The sequence below is a fragment of the Sorex araneus genome, chromosome 5, assembly GCF_027595985.1.
Source record: "Sorex araneus isolate mSorAra2 chromosome 5, mSorAra2.pri, whole genome shotgun sequence".
Taxonomy (NCBI): Eukaryota; Metazoa; Chordata; class Mammalia; order Eulipotyphla; family Soricidae; genus Sorex; species Sorex araneus.
Genome location: NC_073306.1, coordinates 143926111 through 143949754, shown reverse-complemented (window position 1 = coordinate 143949754; position 23644 = coordinate 143926111). Strand labels below are relative to the sequence as shown.

At 44.1% G+C, this 23644-nt stretch overlaps 1 protein-coding gene across 1 annotated transcript in view; it reads left to right on the top strand.

Annotated features, from left to right (window-relative positions):
• POLN (DNA polymerase nu) overlaps positions 1-23644 on the top strand; it is a 107810-nt gene that overhangs the window by 3718 nt on the left and 80448 nt on the right. Inside the window, exons 2-4 of the mRNA XM_055137330.1 lie at positions 14008-14084; positions 14681-15184; positions 19503-19699. Coding sequence (XP_054993305.1) covers positions 14008-14084; positions 14681-15184; positions 19503-19699 — 778 coding nt within the window. The remainder of the gene's footprint in view (positions 1-14007; positions 14085-14680; positions 15185-19502; positions 19700-23644) is intronic.

Below are 23644 nucleotides of genomic sequence, written 5' to 3'. Positions count from 1 at the left end.
TCTTGTTCATGGTATGTGCACCCAGGTTTTACATGCCCTTTTCAGGGTATCCTCGAATATATCTGACTTGCTTCCTAGCTGTGATCTTTCCTTTCCATCAGTTGGAATGTGGAATGACTCCTATCAACCATGCAAATGGTAGCAGTGTCTTAGAGGATTGTACAACGTGATCAAAGAATGTGGGTCCTGGAGTGATTTTGTGAAACAACTGCAAAACCTTGAATAATAATAAACTCATTTTTTGCTACTAAGCCTTTGCATTGTTGGGTCTTTTGTAATTGTTGCTTAGCTTTTTACCTTAAGTCATGAACCTTTAAACTAGACTTGTAATTGTATTCATCTGCCTCAAATTTTCATTGTTGTTTTCTTATTTAGCAATGCCTTTGGTGTATACTGGAGATGGAAGAATGACCTGTTATTTATAGGATTATACATATGATGAAGCTTACATGTATGAGAATGTCTATTTGGAGTCTAGGTGCATATAGAAGTCAGTTGATGTTTTCCAATACACATTTATCTAAATTTTTATTTTTTGTGTTTCTTTGGGCACACATGGTCTGCTCAGGGGTTACTCCTGGCTGTGCATTCAGGGATCACTCCTGGAGGGAATTGAGTTAATATGTGTGCTGGGGTTTGAACCTAGGTTGGTTGCATGCAAGACAAACACCCTACCTTCTCTACTCTCTCCAGCTGCTATATTCCTTTTTGTTTTCAGTCTGTACCTGGTAGTGCTCAGGGATAACTCCTGGCTCTTCACTGAGGAATTTACTCCTGGTGGTGCTGGGAGGATGATATGGGATGCTGAGGATAGAATCTGAGTTGGCTGTGTGCAAGGCAAGCATCCTACTCCTGTGCTATATCTCTATCCCCTATATTTTTTTATTGTTTTTGGGCCACACCTGGCAGTGCTCAGGGGTTTCTCTTGGCTCTGTACTTACGTGTTGTACTATAATTCTGATTCAGATATATTCTTTTATCAAATAAAATCTTTATATTCATGTACAGTAAATATCCACAAGGTGTTTTTCTCACTCTAAATTCAGGCCTTCATTTTTCTTATTTGGGTTTTTTAAAATTAAAAAAAAATTTTTAGTTTTTTTTCTCAAGTCTTTTAGTTTTTTGTTTTGTTTTGTTTTGTTTTGGGGCCACACCTGGCAATGTTCGGGGCTTATTTTAAGCTCTGCCCTTAGGAATCCCTCCTGGCCATCTCAGGGACCAGAAGGGATGCTGGGGATCCTAACCACTGTATTATCATTCCAGCTCCTCAATTTGGTTTTTGTGATGGTCTCCCAATTGCTATTCACCTTTGGTCATCACACATAAATATATCCATACCATTGCACGCGCATACGTGCGTGTGCACACACACATACACACACACACATCCCACCACCACCACCACCATCACCCACCACCCACCACCAAGAAAGCGTTAGTTATATATTCAATTTTTGCTTTCCTTACAGTATTCTGTTTCTTAATTTCTTATTGACCCATGCATCTGATGCTTAGGAGTGGTCTGAGAAAGTAGATGTGGGGTTTTGGAGTTTGGTCACTCAGGCAGACTAGTACTGGTGACTAAGTTATAGAAGGGATAACTTAGAATGGCAGCAGTGGGAACCAGGGAGAAAGTGAAAGATCATAACATCTATCCCTGGCTCCCTGGTACCATTGTTTTGCTTTTTGGGTCACACCCAGCGTTGCATAGGGGTTACTCCTGGTTCAGGTACTCAGAAATCACTCCTGGCAGTGCTCAGGGGACCATATGGCATGCAGAGAATCGAACCTATGTCAGCCGCATGCAAGGCAAATGCCCTACCTGCTATGGGATTGCTCCAGTCCCTACATGCCCCTATTACTCTAGGGATAATAGATTCTTTGGAAAAAGATTGAGGATGACTGGCAAATTAAAGCTAAATGTCATGACCAGTGAGCTTCCTGAGCAGTATACAGAGACTCACCATACGGGCCCTACACTGGGAGGGTGTTTGCCTTGCACACGGCCAACCCAGGTTCGATCCTTGGCATCCCGTATGGTCCCCCAGCACTGCAGCCCCAACATTGGCCAGGAGTGACTGCTGAGAGCATCACCAGATAAGACCCAAAAAGCCAAAAAAAAAAAAAAGACTCCTCATAATCACAGAGTTGGTGCTAAGTCTGAAAAATTGTACAGCTCCAGAGTAGGTTGGAGTCTGCCATGCAAGGGCAATTCCCTCAAATTCAGAGCCTGAGAAACCAGACTCAAAGGTGTGGGATGGGAGCTGGGGAGTTTTGAACTATGAACTGGGTTCTTTCCTTGTACACGGCTGACTTATGTTCAAGTCCCAGCACCACATAGGGTCCCCCAAACTCTTCTAGTAGTGATCCGAGTGCAGCTAGGTATGGCAAAAAAAAATAGCATGTGGGATGGAGACATCAGAATTAGTGTACTTAACAAATCAGATGAGAAAGTAACATAGAAGGCAGCTAAACTCAACAAACAAAAACAACAGAGTTCGACTAGCAACGAACAGCTTAGTAAATTCTTAGACAAGGACTTAACAACCGCATAATGACAATTTTCACATAAAATAATTTTATATCTATTTTAATATTGGAGCTTTGTTATCAATTTTATTTTTATTTCTTTTAAATGTAGGAGTACTGTTAATTATTTAGCCATTGATTAAGCTGTCTGATCAATTTTAATTCTAGGATTATATCAATGTTTGTGGCTTTTGTCTAAAATAGTTTCAAAATATTTTTAAAAGTTGGGTTTGTGGCATTCAATCAGCTTAATTAATGGCTGAATAAATAGCAGTACTCATACATTATTAAAAAAAAAAGAGCTTGGATTCTTGCTTGGGTTTTTATTTATTTATTTATTAGAGGCTGCCCCAAAAACCTCTGTCCCTCTCGGAGAGCCCGGCAAGCTACCGAGAGAGTAATCCCACCTGCATGGCAGAGCCTGGCAAGCTATCCATGGCATACTCAATGTGCCAAAAACAGTAACAACGATGGTCCTCATTCCCCTGATACTGAAAGAGCCCCCAGTACACCATCAGACTTCACTGGCACGTGACAGGGATGAATGAAGACGTTACTGGTGCCCGCTGGAGCAAATCGATGAACAACGGGATGACAGTGATACAGTGATTTTTTAATACCAGATACTTTTTTTTTTTTTTTGCTTTTTGGATCACACCTGGCGATGCACAGGGGTTACTCCTGGCTCTGCACTCAGGAATTACTCCTGCCAGTGCTCAGGGGACCATATGGGATGCTGGGAATCGAACCCAGGTCAGCCGCATGCAAGGCAAACACCCTACCTGCTGTGCTATTCCTCCAGCCCCCAATACCAGGTACTTTTTGACATACAGAAATGACTGCTCCTTTCTGTTGAAGGCTCCCCACCACCTTCCTACCTTGCGTGGAGATAACGCAGAGGCTTCTGTCTTGAAAATAAATGCCACTTCCATAGGAACTGCTGTCTCTTACTGTCCTTATTATGCATGACAACCTGACCAAGAGCTAACTGCCTCTAAAGGAAGAGTAGGAGATGGTCATCAGAATGAGAACAAGAATAACTGACCAGGGGAAGTTTCAAGTATAAATTAGGTAGTAATTAGCTGCCAAGGGATAGAACCCTAAAGAATGCAACAAGAAGAAATCTAGTAGCTATGTGAAGTGAGTGCTAAAGGAAGGATGAACTGGTGAGTAGCTGCCTGCCTGCCACTGCATGGCCAGTGCTGGTGCTTTGGCTCTACAAAGGAGCAGCCACTAAGTTGATGGGGATTGTGTAAGTCCAAGAGCAGAGCAGTCCCACTTACACGACTAATTTCGCTATCTTCTCTGCTGAATGTCCAGCTGCCCCCACAGAAAATCTCCACTAGCTTAGTGGGGAAAAGTCACTTGGTGCAAGCTGACCCCTCCGAACCCTTTTTGCCATCCTGATGATGTTCCCGATGTGACCGCCTTTTTTGTGTTTAGGCTCTTGGTGGACTTAAGTTTTCCAAAGCTTCCTGAGTTCTGGATCCACTGGCAAAATTCCACCTGGCTGCTACCCTGTGCTCAGGTCCCACAGGTTCCTTCCGATGGAAAGGGAATGGCCTGCAGCAGGCCCTGCCCTGCCCAAGGGGCCAACTTGGACATGCTAGCCTACAATGACCGCAGTAAATGCCAGGGTGCCAGCTTGGAGATTGCTAGATTACAATGACTGTAATAAACTCCAGGGGACTAGCTTGGAGATGCCAACCTACAATGACAGCAGTAAATGCCAGGGTGCCAGCTTGGAGATGCTAGTGTACAATGACCTCAGTAAACTCCAGGGGACTAGCTTGGAGAAGCTAGCCTACGACAGCAGTAAACGCCAGGATGCGGTACACACTACACACTGCACGTTAATGGCCTGGCAACAGAAGTGCCCTGCACCCCCAGGGCTCCACTCGGAAGAAAATTTGTCTCTTTCCCCACATACCTTTGGCTTTAGATTTACTTGTGACTTTCGGGGAGGAAGCCCATTATGGCACAAAAGATGAACTCCAAGTTAAGACTTTAATTCAGTTTAAGTACCTTATGCCAAAGATGGAAGGCAAGGATTGTCATCTCCACCTTGCCCCCATGGCCAGATCATCAGAATTTTAGATTGCTGTTATACAATGCGGCAAAGAAGTCAATACTTAGCACTCAGGTGAAATGTTCCCTTGGTCCCTGCCCAAACATAATGGCAAATGTACTGGCCAGGACTTGATTAAAGGCTTATGACTCTCAGGGGGCAGGGTTTGGGTCATTTAATCAGATGAGAGCAGCAGAGGTGCTAATCCAGTGCAAGGGGCTTTCAAACAGGTGACTAGTAAAGGGGAGGGATTAATATCACTGAGACCACTTGTAGTCACAGGAGATGCGTCATTTGTCACATTAAATTTTCCTCAGGAAGAGGCCCAGCAGCATCCTGGAGCTGTGCCTCCTCCTTCGTCACCCCCAGCCTACCTGAAGCAAGTGATTGTAAGCAGCAATCTTGAGTGATTGTGAAAACTCAGATGCTCGGACCTTGCTGGTGTGAATCACTCACTGTCCTGCATCTGACAGTTTTTGTTTTTGTTTTTGCTTTTTGAGTCACACCCGGCAATGCACAGGGTTACTCCTGGCTCTGCACTCAGGAATTACTCCTGGGGGTGCTCAGGGGACCATATGAGATGCTGGGAATTGAACCCGGGTTGTCCGCATGCAAGGCAAATGCCCTAACCTCTGTGCTATCACTCCAGCCCTGCATCTGACAGTTTTTGTCTGGCTTCTCACAGCATCAGTTTTCCTAGCCATCACTGCACTTGGGCAAAAGCACAAACCTGTCACAGGAGGAGTCAATTCAGGGTGAAGAAAGTCCAGTGCCTTTTAGTTATTTAGTTTTTCAAAGAAATGTAAAAATTTTAGTTATAAGAATTTATATAAAATAATCCATAAATACAAATTAAAAATAAAACAGAACTAAGCTGAGAACATATTTTTTCATGTATACCTTGTACTTAGCCCATTGAGATGTCTCTCCAAGCCTCCCAAAACAATATTTTACTTTTTTATTTCTATTTTATTTTATTTTGTTGAGATTCAGCTGCACACTCACAGTTGAAGTCGGCCAGCATTTGTGCCATTTGGCTAATGTTTGGTGTTATGAGAATGATGTCATCCATGAAGCGGAGGTGGTGTAGTTGCTGACCATCTATCTTCACTCCCATTCCTTCCCATTCCAATTGTTGCATGATGTTCTCTAGGGTGGCAATGAAGAGTTTTGGTGAAATGGTATTGCCCTACCGAACCCCTCTCTTTACGTCAATGATCACTTCCTAGTGAGATCCTGGTGGTGAATCTGTAATACAGCTCACGGAGGGTCTTGATGTACTGAGTTTGAATGCCCTGTTTGGCCAGGGCTTCAATGACTGCTTCAGTCTCAACAGAATCAAAGGCCTTCTTTAAATCGATGAAAGTTAGACAGAGCGGCATCTTGAACTCTGGTGAAACTTCAGTGAGCTTGGTCACTGTGTGGATATGGTTGATCGTGCTGAATCATTTTCGGAACCCAGCTTGCTCGCATGGTTGTCCTTCGTCTAGTGTTCTGCCTATTCTATTCAGGATGACTCACGTGAACAACTTGTAGATGACGGACAACAGGCAGATTGGGCGATAGTTTCCGATGGCATGGATATCTCCCTTCTTGTGCAACAGAATGGTCTTGCTGGTTTTCCACTGGGACAGAACCTTGCATGTGGACAGGTAGCGTGTGAAGAGCCGAGCCAGTGTATTGATGTGTACTGGTGGCAGATTCTTCAAGTGTTCGGGTCTGACCTTGTCTGGACCGGGTGCTGTAGGTGTCTTTACTGGCGAAATGGTGTGTCGGATTTCGGAAGGGAGGACGTTGGGAATGACATATCCATCCTACGGAATTTGGTATGTGGGCAGGTGGATGTGGCTGTCAAAGAAATCCGAGTAGAAATCGTGAATAGTCCTCACCATTGCCCTTCTGGAAGATGTGATAGATCCATCAGGACATCGGAGGGCAGTCATCTTGGTCTTGTATTTGGCGAAGGACAGGTGAGCGTCGTGAATACTTTTTCCGGCTTCTGCCACATCAGCCAACACTACTCCTCTTCTCTCTTTGAGGTTTTCCTTTATTGCTTCTCTGCAGCTTTGTGAGCTCGGACGTTAACTTGTGGTTGCCTGAGGCTTGTGCCAAATCACACTGGCGAATGAGCTCGAGAGTTTCCAAAGAGAGGCATCTGTGGCTTTCTCATTCTCGGCATTCTTCGTGCAGTCATGGAAGTACCAGTTGATTGTATTTCCTCATTGATGTTGTCAACGACGTCATCTTCCTACATTGCTGCAATAGTGCCAAAGAGCTCCCATTTTGTGGTCATTCTGGGAGTTCTCTTCTTTTTTTTTTTTTCTTTTTAAATTTTATTGAATCACCATGTGGAGGGTTACATAGTTCTCAGGATTATGTCAGTTATACAATACTCAAACACCCTTCCCTTCACCAGTGCCCATCTTCCATCACCAACCCCCCCAGTATACCTGCCGCCCCCTCCAACCTCCCCAGTCCCCACCCTTGTAAGTGATAAGTTTCACTTCGTTTATGCTTTATCTCGATTACATTCCATGTTTCAACACACAACTCACTACCGTTGTTGGGGTTTCCCCCCAAAAAGAAAAAGACTATTGCCTCCTATTGCCAAGGAGGCATTTGATAGTTCTCCATTGCTAAGAATATAGAGATATTAAGTCCCGCTGTTTGTTACATAACTTTTTTTTTTTTTTTTTTTTTTTTGCTTTTTGGGTCACACCTGGCGATGCACAGGGGTTATTCCTGGCTCTGCACTCAGGAATTACCCCTGGCGGTGCTCAGGGGACCATATGGGATGCTGGGATTTGAACCCGGGTCGGCCACATGCTAGGCAAACGCCCTACCCGCTGTGCTATCACTCCAGCCCCTACATAACTTTTCTTTTTCCCCCTAGCCCCGCGCCACCGAGTTCGAGCCTGTTTAGTAATCGCCATGCTGTCTGACAAAGGGAAAAAAACCGAAAAGGATGGTTATTTCCTGTCATCAGCAGGCGTGGGGCTCTGGCTTAGTTGATAGTCTAGTAGAGTGTCTGCAAGCAGTTTCTGGAACCAAAGGTCTTGCGCTGGTATCGGTTCTGGCTCGAGATTCCACCAGCGTCCCACTGTTCCATGTACATAATTTTTCCCCTTATATCCCATTCCCACGCCACCAGGTCTGTTTGCTTAATGGACATCACACTATGGTTGACGCCACGCCGCGTTTCTTCCCGAGAAAGAAGAATATTTCTTCTCAGCCGGCGTGGGGATATAGCTTAGTTCAGTCTAGAGAGATGGCTACCACTTTGATTGCCTTCAATATTTCAGCAAAAGACTTACTATTATTGTTAGGATCTCCCACAAAAGTCCGACCCATTAAAAAGGAATCATTACATATTGCTGATGCTAAGATGACATTAGGTCGTGTGGCCGCGGCAGCGGCCGCACGGTTTTGGGTTTCTGTATAAAGTCCAGGGAAAGTACAACCAGAAATAACATCACTACAAACTTTTACCCTTTTATGGTGCTCATAAGATGGAGAAACCTAGAGAGAGGCTCGGCGTCTCCATTTTGCGCTCAGAAAGCCGTGGACCCTGCGCTGTGCTCCGGAGGAAGGGGTTGAGAGAGAGAGGTTAAAAGAATTGGGGGATGCCCGGTTTCCACTGTCTCAGCCCGCCGTGGGTTCTCCGATCCCATGCCGGAATTAGTTCAGTGGGCTGCTTGGAGTCCAAGGGCGCTCCCTTGGGCTCTTCCATCATGCTCGCTCTGCAGCAGGGTCCAAAGGAGTGGGAGTTCTCTTCTTAAACTTAAACTTTGCAGACCTTTCTCCCTGCTCTGTGAAGTAGAATTTTGCATGAAGGAGACGGTGATCCGATACCATTTGGAATTTTGGGACAACAGCGACATCGGTCAGGCAAAACCTTCAATTGAATATGATGTGGTCAGTTTCATTGTGGAACTGTCCACCAGGAGACTCCCATGTCCAATGTTTAGATTCGGCCTTCTGGAACTGTGAGTTACCATGGATGGTCTTGGTTGATATGATGAACTAAGACAGTCTCTCACCCTGTTCGTTCCATTCTAGGCCATGAGACCCAATGTGGAGTTCTTTGGGCTGAATCTCAGCAAAACAATGTTCATGAACAATGAACTAGTCCCTGACATTCTATTTGCCCTCAATAGAACAAACCTCTCCGAATGCAGCAGCTATGTGTACCTGGGTCGAGAACTCAACATGAGGAACGACTTGGTGCCAGAACTGTGCAAGAGGAAGAGAGCAGCATGGAACGTCTTCAAGAGCATCGACGAAGTGGTTAAGAGGACGAAGAACCTCCAGCTCCGGGCACATCTTTTCGACTCCACCGTTCTTCCTGCACTAACATACACCTCAGAGACCTGGGCCCTATGAAAACAGGATGAGAACGCTATTTGGATATCCCAAAGAGGAATCAAAAGAGCTATGCTTGGAGTATCATGTTTCACTCAAGTGAGAGAAGGAATCCGGAGTTCCGACCTCTGTCAGTGGTCAAGAATCAGGGGCACTGTCTCATTTGCCAGGGTGTCAAAAATCAGGTGGGCCAGATATGTAATGTGATTCAGAGACGACCACTGGACTAGAGCTGTTACCGACTATATTCCACGGGAGGTCAAAAGACTGCATGGCTGCCCACCATGTTCAGACTTCGTTGTCAAAACCCTGAATGAGGCTCTTCCTGTTCCTGGAGCGAGCAGATATCATTGGGCTACACTAGCACATGGCAGGGACGAATGGAGATGTTACTGGCACCCACTTGAGCAAATCAAAGATCGATGGGATTGACAAGTGGCAAGTGATTATTTTATTTTATTTGCTTTTTGTGTCACACCTGGCCATGCACAGGGGTTATTCCTGACTCTACACTCAGGAATTACCCCTGGCGGTGCTCAGGGGACTATATGGGATGCTGGGAGTTGAACCCACGTTGGCCACGTGCAAGACAAAAACGCCCTACCCACTGTGCTATTGCTGCAGCCCCAATAGAATATTTTAATTTTTTTAATTAAACCACAGTGAGCTATAGATAGAGTTGCTCATGATTGGTATCAGTAATATGCTATTCTGACACTTGATCTCCAGGAGTGACCCAAAAAGCAAAAAAAAAAAAAAAAGGTTCTTGTTGTTGTTGTTTTGAAGGAGGTGTATTTTTTGGAGCCACATGTGGCAGTGCTCAGGGGAATCATACAGGATGCTGGGGATTGAATCCAGGTCAGTATGTGCAAGGCAAGTGCCCTAGCCATTGGATTATAGGTCCTGAGTAGGCCCTGAAAGTGGAAAAGATTTCTACCTGGGGACAACATTCCACTCCAGAGAATCCTTGAGAAATGACTGGAGATATGCTCAAGGCAGTCTCTAGGGCCTCTTCTTTTGTGCTCCAGGGCTCCATCCCTGTCACTGCAGGGGCCCCTACAACAATGAACAAATAAAATCAAGTCTGTAGTCATTCTGTAACGACGATGGTGATTAGGAGCCTGCATTCAGGAAAGCATGTGGGGGCTGCACCCCCTCAAACCAACCCATCCCCAAAGCAAAAGCTGAACAGGGCATTAAAAACTTCATAGACCCACCCTACTCTTCCATGAAGCTGTCTGCATTCCAGAACTTTCCCAGCCACACCCCCATGAGAGTCAGCCTACTGCATTTAGTCTGACACCTTGACTTTCTTCTTGGACTTGAGTACAGGTGGGAGGGAGAGGGCTTGAAGGACTTGCACAGATGGGGCTGAAACTGCAGAATGGACTGGCACGCAGAGCACGCAGCCAATCCCAATGAGATCCTCCTGACAGAAACTAGCGGCCTCGTAGTCCACGAGAACTAGGGCTGGAGGATTAGCTGAGATCATTGATTTTTTTTTTTTTTTTGGTTTTTGGGTCACACCTGGCGATGCACAGGGGTTACTCCTGGCTCTTCACTCAGGAATTACCCCTGGCAGTGCTCAAGGGACCATATGGGATGCTGGGATTAGAACCCGGGTCGGCCGAGTGCAAGGCAAACGCCCTACCCACTGTGCTATTGCTCCAGCCCCCAGAGAGAGCATTGATCTTGATCGGCCTGCTGGAGCAGCCCTGAGTCCAAATCGAGGACACAGGCATCGATCAGAAGATTCTGATACACTGGCACAGGGCTGATCTCTTTGTCAGAGCTGCGAAGATGACATTTATGATGTCCATGCACTGCAGTGCGCTGTCCTCTGCAGCCTTGATCCCAATATCTTTGATTTTATCTCCTGGTTATATTCTATGAATGTAACAGAGCTTTGGCAAGGGATGCCACCAGCAGCATTTCCTTGTGCTAACCCTTTGTATCTCTCTTGGTCATTAGATCTCTAACTTTTTCAACAATAACTTCATTAGCTGCTGTTACCAGGTCATATTTTTCGCCTTTACTCCCTGAGGAATTGAATTCAGAGGGTGGGTTGTCAAGTTCGCCCAGCCCTCTGTTCTTCCCTCAATACAGGAATCGACTCTCCTTGGGCTGGAGAGGTAGGGCATCCGCCTTGCATGTGGCCGACCTGGTTCCATCCCAGCATCCCATGTGGTCCCCTGAGCACCATCAGGAGTAATTCCTGAGTGCAGAGCCAGGAGTAACACCTGAGCATCGCTAGCTGTGACCCCAAAAGCCAAAAAACAAAAAAATAAAAATCAGCTCTCCTGGATGAGTCTTATTGTCACTAAGAGATTGTTGGAGCGGTTCATAAATGTGTGAATTCCCCAGTGCCGTGACTGCACTGACCATTTCAGTAAAGTAAACCGAGACTCCTCCAGATCTCACTTTCCCCTCAAAATTGGGTTGGTATCAACTTTGATGACTAGAAAATTCAGATTCATCGTCATCTGACACCATAGAGACTCTTGGCCTTGCCTGGATCTGTGCCTCTTTTTTTGTTTTTTGTTTTTGGACTGCACTAGGCAGTGTTCAGGGTTTGATTCTGGCTCTGTGTTGAGGGAATCATCATTCCTGGCAAGGGTTGGGGGCGACTCTTTGTGGTGCCAAGGATCAAGTCTGGATCAGCTGCATGCAAGGCAAGCACTTTCCCTACTATACCTGGCCCAATTCCCTTGATCAGGTTCTGCAGGACCATATGAGGGCTTTGCAGTAATGCCTCTTAGTCAAGTCCTTCCCTCATTCCCCAACAGTTTTTCCAGTCTTCATCAAGACAGTCTGCGAGCTCAGCCTTGTGCCAGTGGACATACTCATGGACATGGTGTGTGTGTGTGTGGGGGGGGGTTGGCCTTTGTTTTTATAAATAGGATCACTTTCACAGATATCTGCATCTTCGTCAATTGATACAGCTCTTGTGATTCTTTTTTGGGGTGGATAGGCTTCTCATGCAGCACTGGGAGGATAATGAGCATCAGGAAATTCAGTCCTGCCCATGGAAATATGAAATGGAGCAGCCTTTCTGGAGCACAGTCTGGTGGTGTCTTATTGCCTTACTATCTCTCCAGCTTTGTGCATGTATTTTTATTTTAATATGTGTTGATAAATTTATGAAAATACATTTTAATGTACTTTAAGCACATAATTGCATGATAGTAATACTCCACCACCAATTATGCTTAATTTGCATAATGACTAGTGATTTTGTACACAGATCATGCTTGCTTTTTTTGATTTGTTCTTTTGTGTATTTCTTCTATTTTTGAATTGTTCTTTTTTGTCAATGTTTAAAAACTTGTTCTACAATGTATATATCAAGCATTTGTCATTTTTCAAAGTTACAAACAGGCTTCCTCAGGGATATTATTTTCTTTCAGAGTGGTGCTGGTTATATTTATAAATCTATTCTTTTTTACTTGAAAACTGATAAAATATCATCTGTTGCATATTAAATTCTCAGAAGTCCTGGTGTCAGATTTTAGATTGTCTATTCTGTTCTAGAGATCTTTTCATGTTTCTTTCCAACTACCAATTGGATTTAATAATCATGCTATTCAGTTCTTATAGTTTAAAGCAGTTCTTTTTTCCCCCTTATCTCTTTGTCTATTTTCAGATGTTTAGTGTTTCATATGTATTTTGAACTTAATTTTACAATTATAAGAGCTGTCCAATCTCTCATAGCATTAAATTTAAAATAGCATTATATTTATATTTAAAAGAATCAATCATTTTGTGCATATCCTAATGCTATTAAAATCCACTTGTATAGGGTGACAGAGTGATAGTACAGCGGGTGGGGCATTTGCCTTGCACACAAGCCATCTGGGTTCGATCCCTGGCATCCCATATGGTTCCCCCAAGCACTGCCAGAAGTAATTCATGAGTGCAGAGCCAGGAGTAACCCCTGAGCATTGCCAGGTGTGCCCCCAAACACCACCCTCTTCCACCCCCAAAATTTAAAAAAATATTAGGAACTAAGGATTTCCCCCATTTACATTTAGAGGCCCTCTAGGAGTGATCCCAGAACTAGGAATAAGGCTTGAGCACCGCTTAGTTGGCCCAAATACAAACACTAAAATAGAGGGAACATGTAAAGGTTGTGAGTCATGTTGATAGAGTTGCATCCAGGCAATATGCATTACAATTTAAAAATAAATGTAGGGCATAGAGCAATAGTACAGCACTTGCCTTGCATGTGCTGGCCCAGGTTCCATCTCCACCAACCTCAATAGTCCCCCATGCACCACCAGGAATAATTCCTGAGTGCAGAGCTGGGAGCATCTCTAAGTGTGGCCCAAGAACAACAAAAATTTTCATTTATTTATTTATTTTGGTTTTTGGGTCACACCTGGCAATGCACAGGGGTCACTCCTGGCTCTGCACTCAGGAATTACCCCTGGTGGTGCTCAGAGGACTTTATAGGATGCTGGGAATCGAACCCGGGTTGGCCGAGTGCAAGGCAGACACTCTACCCGGTGTGCTATCTCTCCAGCCCACAACAAAAATTTAATAATATTTTTTTCTTTTTGGGTCACACCTGGCAATGCATAGGGGTTACTCCTGGCTCTGCACTCAGGAATTACCCCTGGTGGTGCTTGGGGAACCATATGGGATGCTGGGAATTGAACCTGGGTTGGCCGCATGGGAGGCAAACACCCTATCGCTATGCTATGGCTCCAGCCTCTTTAAATAAATTTTTGTTTTAATATTTTGTCAAATCAATAATTGTTCCATTGCAGTATTGCTTAGTTTAAGGATTTCCTGAAGCCTTTTTGTTGTTGTTGTTTTGGGGCCACACCTGGTGATGATCAGGGGTTACTGGCTCTGTGATAATTCCTGGTTCTGTGATCAGAGATCACTCCTGGAAGGCTAGAGGGATCATACACGGTGCCGGAGATTGAGCACAGCTTGGTCACATGTGCTATTGCATGGGCCCTCTCGATGTTTAACTAATTTTGACTTAGATTTCAATGTTTCTAAGCTTAATGCCTTGTGTTTGCTTTTTGTGTTTTTGTAAGATGCAGAAGTGGAGAGCAACCTTAGTGTTAAGTATTCAGTTTCAGAAGATGAGACAACTCAATCATTGGAACAGAAGGTTAGTCCTGAATTCTTGAAAATACGAATCATTTTAAACAGAGAACCTTTGGTTATTGAGTGATTTGTAATGTGTTAGATCTATTATGTGTTAAGCATTGTCTGTGTGTATAATGGCTAAAAGGGAGGAGGCATTGTTTTCAGGTTAAGGGAAGAGAGCTTGGGGTTCTGAACCAGTGGAAACACAAAGATTATTAGTGAGTGGATTTTGAAGTTGGACTTGATGGGAGGGATGAGAGACGGTCCTATCATTTTGAGACCCTGTACATGAAACAGTAGTGGAGCAGCAGAGTGCTTCAGAGCATGGTCTCTGGAGCACACTACCTGTGTTCAAACCCCAGCTTACTCTAATGGGAGAGTCGCTGAAGATGCTTTGTACCCTATCTGTTCCAACCTGGAATTCAGATATGCCTCCTTTGTGGGATGAGCAAATTCCTGTTCTATCCAGCACTGTAGTTCATTAGAAAGTTTGATCATGGATAAGATGAAGCTGTGTTCTCATTTGAATTCATTGGAAAATTGCCAGAATTTCTTTTGAGTTTAGATGTGGATATAAAGCTACAGTTTAATGAAATATTTTCCCTTTTTTTAAAACAGAATTTTAATTATCTTACAAGCCAGATGTCAAGTGCTTTCATCAAATTCTCTCCTCAGTTCTCCAATATCAAACTCACAGATCAGCTGTCTACTAGCCAAAAACCAAAGAGTATCAGCTCATTGTCTCCTTCTGGTCATTTAATTCCACAGTATAATAATCAAGAGACTTCCAATATACAGAGAATGGAACATAGAAAGAAGCAGTTCCTGAAAGAAAATATAAATAACGTGAAGAAAGCAAGCATGAATCTAAAAAGAAAACATGCTCCGAGTAGCATTTCATCAGAGAGCACAGGAAAACACAGAGCACTGGAGAAAGATGCAAATGAGATTGAAGCCTACCTGAATTCTGAGAACTCGAGAGCATTCCAAAACCATTTTTGTGATATTCAGCATTTGGATGATTTGGGAAAAAGCCAGCTGGTTGAAATGATCAAGCAGGCAGCAGCCGTGGTGGTCACTCTGCTGTATAAGGATGGGTCAACCCAACTAGCAGCTGACCAGGTTGGCACACAGCATAGGACATGTCCTACCCATCGTGGCCACTGTTGATAGGAGAGCTAGAAATTAGATTTTAAGCCTTCCCTCACAAAGTGTCCAAATTCTGCACCTGCTTACTTGTACTGCCTTTACCAAATTCTGTACCAACTACTTAATACTGTCTTTTTATCATTTTAGCCAGATGAGTGTGTCAAGTGGTAGTAAGTAATGACATTGAGCATCTTTTTTCATGCTTTTTGGGTATTTGAATATTTTCTATGGTGAAATATCTATTAAAATCTTTTGCTTTGGGGCTGGAGTGATAGCACAGTGGGTAGGGTGTTTGCCTTGCATACGGCCGACCGGGTTCGATTCCCAGCATCCCATATGGTCCCCTGAGCATCGCCAGGAGTGATTTTTGAGTGCATGAGCCAGGAGTAATCTCTGTGCATCGCCGGTGTGACCCAAAAAGAAAAAAAAAATCTTTTGTTTTTATTTATTTATTTATTTGTATATATCTGGCAGTGTTCAGGTTTTACACCTGGCTCTGTGCTCAGGGGTGGTGCTGAGCACCTGGTGGTGCCCACATGTGGCCCTGGGGATTGAGCCAATGTCAGCAATATGCCTTTTTATTTTCTTTTTGGGTCACACCCGGTGATGCACAAGGGTCACTCCTGGCTCTGCACTCAGGAATCACCCCTGGTGGTGCTCAGGGGACCATATGGGATGCTGGGATTTGAACCTGGGTCGGCCAAGTGCAAGGCAAACGCCCTACCCGCTGTGCATGCAAGCGCCCCAGAAACATGCCTTAATCCCTATACTCTTTCTCTCTGGCCCCTACTTAAAAAAACGTGTTTATTTTTATGTATGTATGTATGTATGTATGTTTTCTTTAGGGAGGGCGGGGATTACATGGCAGCCAGTGGTGATCAGGGATTACTCCTGGCTCTGTGTGCAGAGATCACTCCTGGCAGTGGATGGTGGACCATATGTGGTGCTGGAGTAGAACTGCCATCAGCCATGTGCAAGAAAAACATCTTAGGGGGCTGGAGCAATAGCACAGAGGGTAGGGCGTTTGCCTTGCACGCAGCTGACCTGGTTCGATTCCCAGCATCCCATATGGTCCCCTGAGCACCGCCAGGAGTAATTCCTGAGTGCAGAGCCAGGAGTAACCCCTGTGCATTGCCGAGTGTGACCCAAAAAGAAAAAAAAAAGCATCTTAACCCCTATATTACCTCTCTGGCTCTGTTTCTCCAGTTTCTTTTGTTTTGTTTTTGGGTCACACTTGGCAATGTTCAGAGATTACTCCTGGCTCTATACTCAGGAATTATTTCTGATGGACTCAGGGGACCCTATGGGATACTGGTGTTCGAACTCAGGTCAATTACAGGAAAAGCAAGAACATTACCTGCTGTACTGTAGCTCCAGGCCCTGCTTTTTAATTTTCTTTTCTTTATTTGTTTTTGTTTTTGTCTACACCCAGTGGTTCTCAGGGGTGACTCCTAGCTCTGTGCTCAGGAATTACTCCTGGCGGGGCTCAGGAAACCATGTGGGATGCTGGGGATCAAACCTGGGTTAACTATGTGGAAGGCAAGTGCCTTACCAGCTGAACTATCTCTCCAGCCTGTTCTTCCAATTTCTTAATGATGTCTTTTAAAGCACAAAACTTGAAATTTGATGAAGTTCAGTGTATTTTAATGCTTATAGACTTGGGATTTGGTTCATCATTAGAATACATGCTTTGCATGTGTGAAGCCCTAGGTTAAGTCCCTGGCATTGTAAAAATTTTAATTAAAAGCAAATTAATTATTGCAACACCTTGTATGTTTTGGTGCCATACTCAATGGTGCTGAGATGCTAGGTCCAGCTCAATGCTCAGAATAGCTCTCAGCAGAGGTTGGGGGGCCAGGAATTCTGGGGAATTTAATCTAGGGTTTCAGCTGATTAGGCTCTCTCCAGCCCTAATTCTTGTGTTTTTGTGGAGCTGGGGAGATAGCCAAGAGGGTTACAGACTATGCCTGGCATGTGTAATGCTTATAGTTTGAACCTTGGTACAGCAGCTCCGCCCGCCCCCTGGTATAGGTCTGGTGTCCCCTAGCTCCACTGTGCCCAGTAGCACTACTTTGCCAGGCATACACACCTACCCATCAGGCTCTGTTCTGCAAGGCCAAGTGTTGTAGGAAGTGATGTCTGGGCTCCTAAGCACTGCTTGAGAGGTACCTACCCTCCATATAATAAAATATTTGAGGGGCTGGAGAGATAACACAGCAGGTAGGGCATTTGCCTTGCACACGGCTGATCCGGGTTCGATTCCTAGCATCCCATATGGTCCCCTGAGCACTGCCAGGAGTAATTCCTGAGTGCATGAGCAAGGAGTAACCCCTGTGCAAAGATTTGAAAGTGTTTCAGCCCAGCCTAGCACATGAACATTTAGGCATGGGGTTTGGGCCACACCCAGCAGTGCTCAGGAGTTAGTTACTCCTGGGTCTGCTCTCAGGGAAGCACCCTTCCATCTGAACTATTGTGCCAGCCCCATCCTGGCACATGAACATTTACTCCTGTTTTCTTCTAAAAGTTTATAATTTCAGGGAGAATGCAGAGATAGTACAGAATTATTCTAAGGCCACACTTTTGCCCATGGATATCTAGTTTTTATTTGTTTGGTGTTTTTTCTGGGCTTGAGGGTTACACCCAGCCTTGCTCAGGGCTTACTCCTGGCTCTGTGTTCAGGAATCACCCATGGCAGGCTGGGGGACCAAATGTGGTGCCAGGGATCGATCCCAGGTTGGTCACATGCAAAGCAAAGCACCTTACCCTTTGTACTATCTCCCCAGCTTCTTTTTTTTAAAGCAATTTGTTCATAATGTGACTTGATATAGTTTTCTTCCTGTTTCTATTACTTGGGGCTTATTGATTTTCTAAAAATTAACCTGAGAGAATTGATGTATAATTTTGAATATTATAGTCCGTAAATATGGTATGTTTGTTATATTGGACTTTTTACTATTTATGAATTATTTAAATTTATTATTAATATTTTATGGTTTTCAGCATATGAATCCTATACATATTTTATGGGTTTATATCAAAGTAGCACTGTAGCACTGTTGTCCCGTTGTTCATCGATTTGCTCGAGCGGGCACCAGTAACGTCTTCATTGTATCAAAGTATTTTGTTTTTTCTATGGTTTTTATAAATAGTAATTTATTTTATATAAAGTTATTTTTGGAGGCTGGGGTGATAGTACAGTGGATAAGATGCTTGTCTTGCATGAGGCTGACCTGGGTTCGATTCCTAGCATCTCATTATGGTCCCTCTGAGCATAAACAGGAATGATTCCTGAGTAGAGACCCAGAAGTAACCCCTGAGCACTGCTAGGTGTGAGCCAAAAAACAAAAAAAATTAGAAAAAAAATTAATTTTTCATGCTTATTATTGGTTTAAGGGGATACAATTGATTTTTTTTTAAAACTTCAGTCTTCTGGTATTTGTTTTTATTTTATTTATTTATTTATTTTTGGCCACAGTTGGTAGTTCTTAGGGCTTACTTCTGGCTGGCTCTGTGCTGAGGGATCACTATTGGTGGTGTGCAAGGTATGCAAGCTCCCTACCTGCTGCATCATTCCAGCTCCTGGATTTTTTTTTCTTTTTGGGTCACACCTGGTAATGCACAGGGGTTACTCCTGGCTTTGCACTCAGGAATTACTCCTGGCGCTGACCAGGGGACCATTGGGTTGCTGGAAATCGAACCTGGGTCAGCCATGTGCAAAGCAAATGCCTTACCCACTGTACTATCACTCCAGCTCCTCCTGTTTGGTTTTTTAAATCTTGAAACCTACTTAAACTGATGTATTAGTTCTAAGAGTCTTTTTTACGTGAATGGTGGGGGTAGATTCCTCTGGGTTATACATTTACATCATTTATAAATAGGGACAGAACAATTCTTCCCTTATTATTTATATGCTGTTTATTTCTTTCTTCTGTCATATTGCACTGGTTAGGACTTCCACTATGAACAAATAGGAAAGACACCATAAATGGAGACTAAGGCAGTGGATTTGTGCCAGTGAAAGAGCTCAAAGGGCTGAGTACAGACTGCTTGCTGGGGGCCACAGTTCCTGGCTCTTTGCTCAGGGATTACTCCAGTCAGGCTCAGAGAGATTGTGTAGGGTACTGGGATTGACCTTGGGTCTCCCCAATGAAGACAAGAACCCTCTCTTATACCCTCCCTTTCTTCTTATTTTTAAAATGTATCTTCCTTGAATATTAGATAAAAGAATATAGAAATAGGAACAGCCTACATTTTCTATGTTTAATTTTTAAACTTTGTTATGTTTTTACAGGCTCAAATTTCTTCTGTGAAAGGAATTGTGATGTCACTACAGAGCCCTGCAGAAGGCAGCTGGCCTCTGCTTGCTTTGGCGTCTGGCCATGCAGCTCCCAATGCAGGCTTCAAGCCAGGAGAGCAGAATTTCTGCATTAAAACAGAGTGCTTCTTTACTTGGAACCAGGAACAAGAAGCACATAATCAGTTTGCCAGGTAAGAAATATTTCATTCATTACCTTAAGTTCTACACACAATGCCTCCTTTATCCTAATTTAAAATTTAGGATAATTTAAAGTTGTAGCAAGTTCTGATTTCAATTATTTAATCTTGTGGAAGTTTTATATAAGGGTCTGCATGAGAGGTCTGACCAGAGAGACTTCTATAGAGGTTCCTCCACCAAAGAGTTTCTGGAATGGAGGCTTCGTCTCTCTCTCTAGATGCCTGCTCAGAACATGAAGCAATATCTCAGAAGAAGTTGGTGAGAAAAACCTTCCATCAACATCTGCCAACTCCCTACCAATGCCAAGTCCCAAATGATTTCCTTTTCTGGGGGCTGGAGCGATAGCACAGCGGGTAGGGCGTTTGCCTTGCACGCGGCCGACCCGGGTTCAATCCCCAGCATCCCATATGGTCCCCCAAGCACTGCCAGGAGTAATTCCTGAGTGCAGAACCAGGAGTAACCCCTGAGCATCGCTGGGTGTGAACCAGAAAGCAAAAAAAAAAAAAAAAAAAAAAAACCAAATGATTTCCTTTTCACCTTTGTTCAGGCTCCCATAGCTAGAATCCCATCGCCCTGCCTTCAAACAGTAAGACCATCCTCAAGGACACCAAGGCCATTCCTAATTTATGGCTGGTGTGTTTCTGAAAACAGACCGTATATTTCTCACTCAGATCAGCCCTGTTAGAATCTTACAATTTTAGAACAAGAAGGAATTTGTATGCAAAGGAGTACTTAGAGTATTTATGGGCAAAAATGCTTATGTACAAGAATATTTAGAACAAGAAGGAATACTTATGCCTCTGGGCCCTGAAAAGCCCTATCTTTTGGAGCCTGTGTGCCTCATCACTCTTTCTTTGCTCCTGGTGCCAGCCTGACTTAGGTTTCTGCCTTGAGTAAGGCATATTCCTCTGGTCTGCCCAGATTCCTGAGTTCAAATCAATTAGCTATGACGAGGAAGAAGTTTAAAAAGCCCAAGCTGAGAAGTTGGGAGCTGATCCTGACCCCTTTTTGCCTAATTCAAGGTGGGTTTTAAGTAGTTCCTGTGTTGGTGTCAGCCTGTTGGTATGGCTGATCAGGTTGGCATGCTTCTGGCACTCCTCAGGCCTGCACTGCTTGTTGCAAACCTCATTTTCTCCACGAGGGCTAATCTTTGGCTGAAACAGCCTTGTGCTGCTGATGCCTGAACACATTTCAGTCAAAGCCTTGAGTAAGCTTTGAAGAACTAGTTTGTTACTACTAGATCCTGGAGGGGGCAGGGCATGGCTGAGGCCACAAGGGAGGCTGGGTGCAGGCAGTAAGAGGGAAGAATGGAGACTGGTTCTCTGTCTTCGTTTGGGTCTGAGTGTTTAGAGTTTCTAGGATTTCTCAGCATAAGTGAATTTAAAGCTTAAGAGAGAGAGTTGGGGCTGGAAAGGGAAAAGAAGTATCACTCAAGCTGTTGGTTACTCGGTGGCCCAGAGCTTTTTGGTAGAGACCTTCACAGGTGGAAGCAACACAGCTCTTTCTCTGGTTATTTTGCCAGTAGCATCACAATACAGTTGACAGTCATCCAAGAAGGATACTTTTTTTTTTTTTGATTTTTGGGTCACACCTGGCGATGCACAGGGGTTACTCCTGGCTCTGCACTCAGGAATTACTCCTGGCAGTGCTCAGGGGACCATATGGGATGCTGGGAATCGAACCCGGGTCGGCCGCGTGCAAGGCAAACGCCCTACCCACTATGCTATTGCTCCAGCCCCCAAGGATACTTCTTGAAATGGTTGCCTGGGCAATCAAAAGCTTGATGTCAGTTATATACACTACAATCAAAAGATTAATGCCAGTCATTGTCATTTACACGTAATAATGAAAAGTGTTTGAGAAATTGAGAACTATTCCCAAGGTACCCATAACTTCATAACCTTCTAAGGCCCTGTATGCAGCAAAGGCAGCCATAACTCTGCTTCAAATCCCCATCACTAGGTATGATTCCCTGAGCATTTGGTCAGGGGCAACTCCTCAGCACAGAACCAGGAATAAGCACCCCTGGGTACAGCCCAGACCGTAACCCCTCCAAGAACAAAAAGAGAAAAGAAAAGTAGTAATAAACTTATTTTTGAAGAACCTAATTTTCTTTTTCCTTCCCTCTTTTTTAAAAAATTTCTAAGCCACACACAGAGATTCTTAGGATTTATTCCTGATTGCACTTAGGGATCACTCCTGGTGGGACTCAGGAGTGGGGGGCCTTATGGATTGCTGGGGATCATACCAGGGTTGACAGTGTACAAGGAAACTACTGTTATTTTTTTCACTTTATTTAAACAATTGCCATTTACAAAGCTGTTCATGATGCATTTGTTACAGGCACACAATATCCCAACCCTACTGCCACCACCACTGAAGCCTTCCCTCCACCATTGTCCCCATCTTACCAGCCATCCCTCAAGCCTGCTCTTATAGCACACCCACAAGAATTTACTTTGTATTGCTTTTAACCACTAAATGACTAATGGAATTATCAAAAGATACTTCAGTAAGAGAAAATTTGTGAAGGTTGTTGTATCTTACCATGGGGACATAAAGTCCTTCTGTGAGGGTTTACTAAGCTGCTGTTGCTAGTTGGGCCTTCTGTGTTAATGTTTTTATTAATAGAGATTAGTTGACTTTTACTTTACACTCCCTTCGAATCTGGTGTTTCTACTGGGATGTTAGTATCATAGAGTTTGGAGATGTTGTGCAGCTGCTCACTCCAGAAAATCCAGAACATTTAGCTGCTGGGCAGTGAGCTGATATGGTATGGGTGGTGGTGGAATGTGGGTATGACTGTCAGAGCTTCTGGAAGTATGGGTGTGGGAGTGAGAGGAGGTCGCCCACTCCCAATTCAAGAAGACATGGAATTTTCAGCCAAAAAACCCTGGTGTACATGAAATTTTTGGCAGTTTGGCGTCTGTCTGGAGCTCAGTGATGAGGCAGTGGAGTTAGGCCATGAACACGGCAGCATCTGTGGGTTGTGAGTGTGTCTGCTAAAAGTTCGGCATAACTACCACTTAGTTCCAGCTCTAAGGAACTTCTGTGGATGAATAGAGCCCTAATATTTGAATAACTTTCTCCGAGTTTCAGTATGTATGTATTCCACTAAACTTTTTCTAGGACATAATAGTTATTTCAGTCTTAACATGCTTAACACTGAGCTCCCCTCTTACCTAAGTCTTATAGCCTCTGCCTTCTTAGCTGTTGTCAGCACTAGCTATTCAGAGGATGGTCCGAGGGGCCGGAGAGATAACACAATGGTCTTGCCTGTGCTCAACCCAGGTTCAATCCCTGAGCTCTACCAGGAGTGACCCCTGAGCTCAGAGCTAAGTATAAGTTTTGAGCACCACTAGGTGTGGCCCCAAAACAAAATCGAAACAGAATGGCCCAAGTGATAGTGTAGAGGCTAAGTTGCTTGACTTGCCACAGCCAATCTAGCTTGAATTCCTAGTACTTGGGCCTAGGGAGATAGAATATGGGTAAGATGCTGACTTGGGTTCAATCTCTGGCACCAGAAATGATCTCCTGAGCACAGAACAAGGAGTAAGCCCTGAGCACTGCTGCACCACCAGGAGTGAATCCTTAGCACAAAACCAGGAGCAGGCTGTGAGCACAGCTGTATAATGGCCCCAAACAAAACCAGGAACAAAAATAAAAACAAAGTAGAGGCTGAGGCCCAAAGTCCTGACTGTGTGTGTGTAGATGCATTTTTAAAAATTAATTTTTATTAAAAACACCATGATTCACAAAGTTGTTCATTACACAGTTGTTTCAAACATTTAGCGTTCCAACACCACCAGTGTGACCTTCCCTCCACTAATATTCTCAGTTTTCCTCTAAATCCCAACTTGCCCCTTTGGCACATAAAAAATTTACTCTATATTGCTTATTCCAACAAAACTTTAAGAATTGGAAATAGAATGATCAGA